This window comes from Populus euphratica, unplaced genomic scaffold (genome assembly GCF_000495115.2).
Source record: "Populus euphratica unplaced genomic scaffold, PopEup_1.0 scaffold67.1, whole genome shotgun sequence".
Classification (NCBI taxonomy): domain Eukaryota; kingdom Viridiplantae; phylum Streptophyta; class Magnoliopsida; order Malpighiales; family Salicaceae; genus Populus; species Populus euphratica.
Genome location: NW_011499914.1, coordinates 786,446 through 798,517, shown reverse-complemented (window position 1 = coordinate 798,517; position 12,072 = coordinate 786,446). Strand labels below are relative to the sequence as shown.

At 29.8% G+C, this 12,072-nt stretch overlaps 1 protein-coding gene across 2 annotated transcripts; it reads left to right on the top strand.

Annotated features, from left to right (window-relative positions):
- The first annotated feature begins 6,902 nt into the window (after positions 1-6,902).
- On the top strand, positions 6,903-10,763 carry LOC105134401 (protein FAR1-RELATED SEQUENCE 5). Of its 2 annotated transcripts, none has more exons than XM_011038801.1 (3): positions 6,903-6,998; positions 9,127-9,683; positions 10,082-10,763. In XM_011038801.1, coding segments are annotated over exons 1-3 (753 nt in total). In that variant the 5' UTR covers positions 6,903-6,997; the 3' UTR covers positions 10,277-10,763. The 2 variants fall into 2 exon arrangements, with proteins under 2 accessions (XP_011037103.1, XP_011037104.1); XM_011038802.1 differs by lacking the exon at positions 6,903-6,998 and adding an exon at positions 7,891-8,162.
- The last annotated feature ends 1,309 nt before the right edge of the window (positions 10,764-12,072 follow it).

Below are 12,072 nucleotides of genomic sequence, written 5' to 3'. Positions count from 1 at the left end.
TAAATAAAAAATAATATTATTGAGCTACAAGAATATTAAAAAATTTAGCCAATCAAGGTAAGGTATGATATCTTTCCCATCTTTATATATATATATAACAGATAAGTATTGTATAAAAGAATATTTATTGTTGTAGTAGTAGTTGGTTTTAAAAAGAATTTTTTATTTAAAAAATATATTGAAATATTTTTTTAATTTATAATTTTTATAACACATCAAAATAATTTTAAAATATTTAAAAAATAATTTAATGCAGATAAAATTTAAAATGTCAACCATAAATTCATTAAAATCATAAAAATAATGATACAATTTCTAAAAAAGTGGATTCAATATTTATAATCTCATTATAAAATTTAATTATCAATAAATCTAATATAAAAAAATAAAATTAATAAAAAAATAACAGTAAACTCAAAAAAGCAGCGTGGATAAATTTATCAAATTCAAGTATCCAGATCATGTTTTAATATTTCCTTGCAAATACTGCATTCCCTGTTGCAAAGCACATCATATGAAATAAATATATTTTAGAATATGAATAGCATATTTCATAAGATATGCTTTGACATAAATATTTTATAAAGTATAATGTTTCCTTGCAAATACTGCATTCCCTGTGGCCTTGTTTCCCCCCTCTTCTATTCTTTATTGCAAACTCAAACTTTAATGTAAAAAAAAAAAACTAATGAATTATTGAAACAAGGAGACAAAATATGACTCATGGGGCAGGTTAACAGGGTCCCACATCGTGTAGGCCATGCACATTGTCATCATGAGGATGAGACATGACTCCACTCAACCTCCACAGCTAAGCAACACCAACCTTTTTCAAGGACATGATCAGAAGACTTATGATGCATGTGGGTGGTCAATTTAGGGTTCGTTTTAAAGAAAGTAATAGTGGTTTAAACTAGTTTTTTAATTTAAAAATATATTAAAAAAATATTTTTTTAGTATTAACAAATTAAAAAAACTTGAAAAAATTTAAATTTTAATGTAACATGGTTTGAACCAAGTTTGAACAACTTTGTGTGTTAATTTTTTTTATTAATATAAATATTAGAATTAATTTACGTATATTTTTATTAATTTTATCAGTTTTGAAATTAATAATTATATATATTTTTAATAATTTTAAAATTTATAATAAGTAAATTGATAATTTTTTTAAAAGAATTAAAATTAAACTATAGTTAACTTGCCTTGAACGGGAAGCTATATGCCCGGTTTGTCCTTGTGGGACACCAGTGTAGTTGTGCTGTAATTGGTGTATGGGTTTATGCGTAAACAGAACTAATATCAAGAAAATAAAGCGGAGGTGGACTTGTCAACGCGCGCGCGCACAGCTGCAAATTAAGATCCAAGCAGTACGTCCTTTTTATCCAGCTAGCTTCTCTGTCAGTGGAGCTTTTTGCAGGTTTCAATTACCTGTCAGGCAGTGAGTTTGCTGAGGCTGTGTGCCAAGGAAAAAGGATTTATAGCTTTAGAACTTCAGGGCACGTTTGTTTTGTATAAAGCATTTTCTATGAGAATATTTTATTCTTTATGAATTTTTTAAAATGACTTGTTTTTTATTATTCATAAAATTGAGAAAGATTATGATATTTGTGGTGAAAGTGATAACAATAACAATAATAAATATATTTATAATATTTATAATAGTAATGAAAACAATAATGACAGGAAAATAATAATTATTATGGTAATGATTATGGCGATAATAATACTACAATTATTATTATTTTTATAATAAAATAATAATAATAAGAAAATTGCGATAATTATAATGGTATTAGTGTTATTAAAATATTATAGTTAAATGATAACAAAATAATATTTGTATTGATAATAAAATAGTAATTAATATTACTATGGTGATTAATAATAACTAAAGATTACGGTGAAATGTGATAAAATGATGATTATATTAAAAATAAAATGAAGATATTATCATAATATTATGAGTTGTTAGTGGAATTAAAATTATTCAAAGTTGATTAGGATATTTTATATTATTTATTTTTTAATGTTTGCTTAGGCTAAAAAAACAACTTGAAAGTATTTTTCACATAAAAAAATAAGTTATGATAATTTATTTATTAAAAAACCAGATTTAGTTAAATTTTTTGTATTTACAAATAATTTTTTTTATTTCATTGAGATGATAGATGTTAAGGATCGATTTAATAAACATGTTCATTTAACTATTTGACTAAAGAACATCAACATCATTATCTGATTAAGTACTAATTGTGTTGATTTATGTTTAAATTTATTATTTAATATTAAATTGATTGAGAATTGAATTAAATAATTTATTTTTTATTAAGTTATTCAAGTTTCATAATCTAAGTTTAACTCTGGTTTTTTACTTTTTTTACTTTATTTATTAATATTGAGATGATTAAAAATTAAATCTTAATATATTTTTTATTTACTTTTTATGAGGTTATTATAATTTAATGATCAAAATTATGAACTTTACATATTAATTTTAGTTAATTTAGATCAAATAAATATGTTATTGTTCTAATATTAAAAAAAAATTCTTAAAATCTCTTTACTCCAACCATATTTTTTTATTTAGATTGTCTTTCAACCTACCACCTCGCCCAAATTATTTTAGATAGATTTTCATACAATTTAAGATTTTTTTTTCATGAGAACATATTAGAAATTCATGTATACATTTTTTAATTTTTTCAAAAAAACATTGACTGGACTCTATGCGTACAGTGGGTAAATGATTTTGTAATACCCATGCAAAGAATGCAAGTTCTCCAAAATAAGAACGAACAAAGTTTGAGCAAACAAAGAAACAAAATATTTTGTCATTTTAGCAAAAGAAATCTTGTCACGTTGAAGTTCACGCGCTCCTTCTGGAAACTCACGCGACTTGTACTAGATTCTACAGTGTTGAAAACCCAACTACAACTTGTTTGCTTTTTTCCCAAACGACAATCAACATCCTGACCTGTAGGCCGTAGCTTTCCTTGGAGGCTCTCTTGTCAACACAGATCCCCAGATTGAGGGAATAGCAACGGCCGGATTTATTTGTTTTATTTAAAACAAAACACCAAAACTTACTCCTAAATCTGATCCAAAATACATATTTATATTATATAAATATATTCATAAAATATTTATATTTTTTAATATACTATAATATATACTTATCTTAATATTAACATATAACATATGTATATTAACTATTCATTTTTTATTGAATAATAAATAATAATATATAATAAATACATATTGAGTGCTCAAAAACCTGATAAATAATTTATGAATATTAAATTTTTTTATTAAATAAATAATAAGTAGATTATAGGTATCAAGATTATGTTGATAACTTTATTTAGCCTGTCATCTATATTTAATTTTATTTTATTTACTGTACTTTTTATTTGAGAATCTTTTTTATTCTTATCTAATCTTTGTTTTTACATGTTCCAATTAGAAGAATAATTTAGAACTAATAATGAACGGTAAACCTACTAATCCCTTCCTCCATATAAATGATAAAATAAATTTTATTTTATAGATTACATTCTCCTACTATTTTAAATACATATTTTTTAAATTATCACCCTTGTTTTAGGTGGTGTTTTTTGTTTTTTTTAAATAACTTCATTAATTAATTTAGAATATTCTTACTTTTTTTTTTTATAGAATATTCTTACTTGTTAGTATATTGTCTATATATCAATATGACATAATCAGAAGAAAATCAATATGACATGGATCAACCTTTCTTCTTGCATCAAGATCTTACCAATCTCCTCTTTATTTTTATTGGAAAGTTCTCACGTGTTTTCACATCTCCTCTTCGAGACCCTGAAAAATACAAAAATCATCACTTTCAAAAAGATGAGAAGATAACGATAGGCCCTTCAGTAACTATTAGATGGGTCGGAATCTGATTCACGTAGAAAGAAGTCTTGAACTTCAGAATCATCTTCAGCATCGGACAATCTTCCAAAGGTGGAATCAGCTTTTATCTCTGAAAGACCTGGAGAGAAGCTATTGCGAGGCGAATCATTGTTTTGCTTTACAGGATTTTCCAGATTCCTCGGAGTCTTTTTGCGCAGGACTGTTGAAGATTGATGCGGGATTCCTCTTTGTTTGAGTCACCGTAAAGTGCATCGTGCCTGTAGTAGAGCTCCGATTCTTTTTTCCGAGATAGCGATGAAGAGCCTCAGAGTCTCGAGCGACTGTTCATACTAGTTTTGAATATGAAACACATCAATGCCAATTGTCACCATCGTATACAGAAGCAACAACAAGTCAACAATGGTAGGACGAGAATATGCCAGATGCAATGGTGCCCTTTCCAAGATAATAAAAAGGGAGGTTGCAAATGGTAAAACAGAGGCGAATAAAGTATCCTTGCACGGCACGTTCTTCTTGAGCAAGAACACGAGCAGAATCACTAATAATGGTGTATTACAAAGGCCATATAAGAGCCAAGCTGAAAATTAATATAATAGTTCTACACATAAAATCATGCAGTGGAGTTTTAAGGACAACAAAAGGTTACAAATTAAGAGCTCAAAAGACTCACTGATTAGTCAAGAACACTCTTGTTTCCAAAACCTGGATTTATGACGCCTTGATCGTGTACTAGTATTACCTGAACCATTATTGGCATGCAAGACTATAGCCAGAAATCGGTTGACTCGTCTTTAATCTCATCCTAGAGGTCGCAAACTCTCTGTTGCGAAAAACATTGCAATAATTATTGATGAATATTGTAATAAGTGATCAACTAGAATGAATATAAAATTTTACGTTGTTCGATAATATATTTATATCAACATGAACAGAAGCTTTAATTATATATATGTAATAGATTCTAAACTGTCTAAGAAATATTAATAATTTTCTATAATTCCCTTTACTATACCGCGGGGGCAATGCCCATGCACCTCCAACTTATTAATCGCTCATGATAATAAAACAAGCAATAAATCTCATAAAAACAGATACCTTCGTTCCCTTTTGCTTCACTCGATACATTATGAGACACAAGCTATAACACTCTCTTAAATAATATATAATAGGAACGACAATGGTAGGTTGATGCCAAATACATAAAAATATTTCTAGTGCTTTGAGTTTTATATTTATATTAGACAAAAACATCTTAAGTCTGATAATTTTATCATATCCAAGAGAATTGGGTATTTTTTCTATTTTTTCATCTTTGAATATAACAAATTTATAAAATAAGTTGTACAAATAGAAAAAAGTTTGTAGTTAAGTTCTACTACAAATGAATAAAAAATTTAGCTTGAATGAGACAATATTTGTTATTGCAGTTCAATCATGTTTTTGAAAAATCTTAAATATTTTGACCCAAGCATGGTTTTGACATGGTTGTCAATTCCAAGTGCATGGGTTTAGACTCAAACATCTATATCTTGGGTCTGACAGCCATACTAGACCCAATGTGCTTAAATATAATAAACATGTATAATTTGATAATTTACAAATAAAAAGAACAATTATATATTTTAGTTGTTATGAGAAAGAGAAAAAACACAAATAATTAATTACTAGCAACAATTCAAATATTATTTATTTATATATGCCATATTAAATGAAAAAGATGAAAAAGAACATGCTTGTAGTGAGATGATAGATAATTAAATTTGACCCAAAAAAAATCACAAGGCCTCTTGCGTAAATGCTATTCTTTCACTGGGAAAGAAAAGGAAATCTAAAGAAACATCTCACTAAAAATTAAAAATTAAAAAATAAAATTATCATTATAATTCACAGTGAAAGGTTTCTTGATCTACCGTTTCTGTAACATTTAATTTTTGTTACAATGAAGCTACATGCTACTACGAGGACATTTCAAGTGTTCAAAGAAGTCACAGTGCAACCACGAATTAAAACACAGACTGCACAAACACCATAAGCATCTGGAAAGAGGAAATCTGAGGCAGTTGATAGTGTTGGAAGCTGCAGCACCAGCACCAGCACCAGCACGCACCTTCCTTTTCAACAACATATCCAGCGCGTAACTTCTGGCTGCACACAGTTCTTCCCTCTATAAAATATGATGGTACCTTCGAACATGGTTCTTCCCTCCACTCAATCTGGCATGGCCAAATTTGCAAGAAGATTTGCTAATGACCTTTACAGTTTCGTGCATCTTCCAGTGCTAAGCATGTTAAAGAATGGCACCTCCAAATAATCCTCTTCTGCCATCTTTTTCATGAAAAACCGCAGCTCACCAGTCAATTCATGTGGTTTGACCTCAGGAGGACCCTGCATTTTAGGAAATTCATGCCGCTTGAGTCCTTCAATCACTTTGTCTTCCTTAATTTTGGCCTGTGATTGATCCTCACATTGATTCCTTCATAGTTTCTTTTTTCTAAAAACAAGTTATTTAAACAAAAAAAAAATCTACTTTTTAAAATTGGATCAAAAGATGTTCAGCTTGCAAGCGAGTGTTTGATATCATGAGGTAAGATGTTTTTTAAATGTTTTTTTTTTAAATATATTAAAATATTAATTCTTTGTTTTTGATATTAGTATATAAAAACCATCAAACGGAAACATAATCTATGGGATCTTTTGATGGATGAACAATACCATCTACAAATTCAATTAAAAAATGGGATTGAGAATTTGATTATCGGATGAGTTCCATTTGGGTGGCAAAATTACAACAACTTTTAGTTTGGTACTGATTTCAGCTATACTCAATATTTAAGAGACCAAGAGGAGAGATTTACAGATAAGTAGTGATCATACGTGTAAATGTGCACTCTTCTTACCACGTGTTGACCCACCAGTCGTTCAAAATAGGAAGTCTTGACTTCTTCTTTCTATCCAGTCCAATCAATGTTTGCCACGTCACCTTTACCTCGCGTCCCCATTCTTATTAGCCTGAACTCGCACTTTCCTCTTTCAGTCTCCCCTCTCTGTGTGGCTTCCTGGAACTTTAGCCCTAAATCGATCTTTGCAATTTTTTTCAAGTAAGTGAAAATTCTTATCAAGGTTTTAATCTTTTATTAGCTTATTTATTCATATATTTTATTTTAATCTGGATTTTATATTAGTTCTTTAAATTGGGTTGTGAGTAATAAATAAAGAAGTGATTTTTAATGGGATTGGAGTGTATATTATGGATTAAGTGTCTGTTTGGATTGTGGGGAATCAAGGGAGTTATAAATTTTTAATCCTTTTTATGGAAGTTGATTTTTTTTAATTTCTATCATTTTCTTGTTGTAATTTTTTGTTATTTGGATATTGGTGGCGATTAGAATTGTGGGTTTAGGGTTTTAATGTGTTTGAATATGAGTTTTGTTTGGTCACTGAGAAAATGAGCGGAAAAGGGAGAAAAATGTTTTTGTTGTGAGAAAAGTTCACCAGTAAGCAGAAGTTTGAGAGTATCAATTTTTTGTTTCTTTTAATGATTGATTGGTGAAAAGAGAGAAAAATGTTTTTGTTGTGAGAAAAGTTCACCAGTAAGCAGAAGTTTGAGAGTATCAATTTTTTGTTTCTTTTAATGATTGATTGGTGAAAAGAGAGAAAAATGTTTTTGTTGTGAGAAAAGTTCACCAGTAAGCAGAAGTTTGAGAGTATCAATTTTTTGTTTCTTTTAATGATTGATTGGTGAAAAGAGAGAAAAATGTTTTTGTAATTTCAATTTCAATACTTATGCAAATAGTAAGGAAACTATTTGCATATATATATTGAAAGTTCTGTGAGGATACTGAAAGAAGAACAAAGAGAGATCAATTTCTTGGGAATAATCTCGTTTTAAGCCTTTCTCATTAAGGTTGAAAAATAACTAATTGACAAATACAGGTGCCAACTAACTCTACTTGGTTAGAGTCTGGTGAGCATTGTAATAGGTTTGGCATCGAATCCTTAGGAATTTCACTAACTGATTTATGCAAAGTGTTGATCCTGTTGTGATGATTAATTGATACGGGTAATATGTGTATGCTCTATTATGGGAACTTTGTGATTTTAATGCATGCATAGTTTCAATACGTGGTCTAGAATCTAGATCTGTTTCGCTTGGCAAATAGAGCTGATTCGATTAGTTGGTGTAAAGATTCAAAGTCTTTATGAACAAATCTTACAATGAATTGATTTTGACCACTGCTACTATTTTCGTAGCTTATTTGTTGGTAATAAACTCGAATTTTGCTTGTTTTATGTCAAATTTTATAGGAATTGTGTCATAAACAGGTACTTTTTGTTTTTTGTTTTTCTATGACTAAACAAGCTTTGCTTTTATTTTTATCTCTTAGTTCTTCATAGGGCACAACTTTGCTTCTTCCTTGGTTCCTAAAACCGCTGTTTGCTAATATAGTGATGAGTCCGTTTACTATAAAGGAGCTTCATGATGATGTGGTTACTATATATGCAGAATGCCTTTTGAGGCTGCCTTAGCCATGCGTACTTCTATTCTGTCTTACCATATCTCCAACCATAATCTTTGAACATATTGCTGGAGTCTATCTTGCAAATAGAATAAAAGAGACCCTATTTGTGAGAGACAAGCAATTAGTAACAAGCAAAAAGCCTAATTTTTTCAATAGTGGCATGGGGTGCCAAGACAATTTCAAAACCCACTTGTGCTCATATATTGGCCAAACTGTTCATCCTCCCAAGTCATTTGTTTTCTTTTTAACAAAATTGATTCCTTATAAGACTATTTCATAACCTTTTTGACACATTCTACCAGACAACTCAGCCCAACTCTCTCTTTGCGAAGAAAAACGCACATACACCAGGTAATGCATGTATGCATGCGTTACAGCTGTGAAAGGTTCCACAGCATGTATGCATGACTCAATTGGTACGACTAAGGCTAACACTTAATAGACAAAGGCCATGTGGGTTTTGTTATGAGGAAAGATTGTTAGGCTTTGTTGTTTTATGCCATCTGTGCAATCCCTTTGTTTACCTGGTTCAAAAGAATTGCTAGAGTTTTTAAGTATTCAGTTCATTAAGAACATTATGGCTTAGAGACTGAACCCTCAACCTTTTCATCTCTATTCAAAGATAGGGCTTTTAACAGCATGTTTTAGCTAATAAGATGTCGTGTGGGCATGAAAGTCATTGAAATAGTTGATGTTGTTTTTGCAGTGGACTTCATTGTTGATAATGATGCTAATGGTGATATAGCTGGAAATGTGGCCGTGGACATTGCTAGGGCTAGAGATGAAAACGAAGTCGTTGAAAATTCTGTTGAAGGAGAATTTGAACAGTATGATCATAAAATGGATAAAGAGTCTTTGGCTATAGATATGATCCCAGATGCAGTTCCAGCTATGTCAATGGTTGCTGCAGATGAGCCATACATAGGACAGGAGTTTGATTCAGAAGCATCTGCACATGCATTTTACAATGCTTATGCCACACGCATAGGATTCATCATCCGTGTAAGCAAACTTTCTCGATCAAGACGTGATGGATCTGCTATTGGCCGAGCGCTTGTTTGCAATAAAGAGGGCTTCAGAATGCCTGACAAGCGTGAAAAGATTGTAAGACAAAGGGCAGAAACAAGGGTTGGTTGCAGGGCAATGATTTTGGTGAGAAAAGTAAGTTCTGGAAAATGGGTGGTTACAAAGTTTGTGAAGGAGCATACTCATTCCTTGACACCTGGAAAAGCTCGAAGGGATTGCATTTATGATCAATACCCGGTTAGTTCTTGCACCATTATCATTAAGTTAATATCAGCTGATTGAGTTTTGACATCATAAAGTGATAAATTCAAAGAGTGAAATTGATCAAGTTATTTACTGGGATCCAAAAACTTATAATGAGGTCCTTGGGCATTAAATTAATATCAGTTTAGGAACTTAAGAACCTATGGACCTATATTTTTGCTTTCAGTGGGTCCAAAGATCTAGGCAGCTAAGAGGTATGCATTCTTTTTGAGATGCTATCAAATTTTGATGCAATATTTTAATGTTAATAAGCTGTGCTTGTACACATCTCGAAGGCTGAAAAATCTCTATGATGTACTTGTAACGGCCTTCCACTGGTTTATTTTTGTTGCTGTTACAACCAGTGTTTTTTCTTTCCTTTTCTTTTGCAGAATGAACACGATAAGATTAGGGAATTATCACAGCAGCTGGCCATGGAGAAAAAGAGAGCTGCGACCTATAAAAGGCACCTGGAATTGATTTTTGAGCAGATTGAGGAACATAACGAGAGTCTATCAAAGAAGATCCAACATATAGTACACAGTGTGAGGGGCATGGAAAACAAACCACAGCAGAGTCAGACATAGTTTCAGCATTATTTGTTCCAGAGCACACAGTTCATAATGGTATACAGAATGCTGCTGGTTGTATAGCATACTCTTCCTCTTGGCTTAGATACCAGATGCTGACCTTGTTCTAGCGTTTAGTTTTAGGTGTCTAGTTAGTTTATTAAAACCTTGTGAAGATGTTTGGTTCAGTTGACATTCATTTGAATACATTGTATAACTGTGCTCCTCTTTCTGGAGCACACGGTGAGCAGGAGAAATAGAGAGTTCTTGTACAGTTCTTCTGGTCCATGTTTGTCAGAGGATTAGCCGAAAGATAAACGTCCAGTTCATAGAGAGCATAGGCGTCGCCATGGGAAGCTGAAAATAATACCCTGTTTCCATTTTTTTTGGAAGCCCATTTGAGTCGAGTTCTGTGTATAGCATATGGATGGTTTTTGGTTTTGCTATTTATAGTTGTTGAATATCATTGTCTTTAAAAATCCATTGTATTGTGGGTTCATAATTTTCTTCATGGTCCAAGAATTATGTTTCAAGGTTCTGAACCCTTTACCAGGATTTCCACTTTAAACTGTTGAGCCAAAATAAATAAATAAAATTGTAACATAAGTATTTGTACTTCGTAGATCACGTGTACATGGATTTACTTTGTGGGACTCGCAAAGATTGAAATTATATTATAAATTATTATTATTGTTTTTACATCAACAAATTATAAAACCAATCCTGGGTTCCTAGAGATTTTAATTTTTTTTCTTAAAATAATTTTTTTATATTTTTAAATTGTTTTAATATATTAACAATAAAAATAATTTTTTTTATTTTAATATACTTTTAAACATAAAACATTTTGAATCATCGCTACTACAATTCCAAATAAATCCTAATATTCCAAATAAATCCTAATATGGTGTTTGAAAATATAATAATAGTTATGGTTTAAAATAATTTTTATTAAAAATATATTAAAATAATTTTTTTTATTTTTTTTATGACAATGCAAGAAAAAAATTTAAAAATAAAAAAAATAATTTTAAAAAAACATAATATAAACCATATTTTTAAAAACAATATAAATCTAGGTGTTCAATATTTTCAGCGAGAAGCTTGGGCTTCTACTGATGGCCATGTTGGTTAAAACTAGAATGTTGTTATTATTATTATTATTATTATTATAGAAAACATTAGTCCATGCGGGAGATTTATTGTGCAAAAATGCACAGTGGATCCCATTTGAGTATTCACTGTTTACAATTTTTTTTATTCTTTTCTATTTTTTTTCACCATTTCAGGATCATCCCCAAGACCACTTTAAGTTAAATTGGAGATAAAATTAAAAAATAAATTATCAAAGTTAAAAAGATAGGTAAAATAGGTGGGGTTTAAAAATTTATATAAAAATTTTTATTTTCATTTTTTTACTTTCTCAATGATACCTTTTCGGTCCTTAAGTTTTTTAAAGTTAATTTTAATATAAAATTTTATTTTTTTATTTTTTCAATTTCTAATTAGAAAAAAAAATAATATCAAATTTTAATAATAAAAATAATAAGTTGCTATTGAGATTGATTTCAGTAACGACCAAGCTTAATATTGGTGTCCACAAATCTTATTTAATGATAAAAGTTTAGTTTTAGTGTCATTTCACCTTGAATTAACATGGAAAAATAGATCTAATATTTAAAAAATTTTAAGTTTCATGTTAATTATTTTTTTGGGCTGATTTTTTTAGTTGTTTTAAGGAATTAAAGGGTTTATGAGGATGTCTAGATTGTTTTGTAGGTGTTTTTAAATTAAAAAAATAAAAATAAAAATAA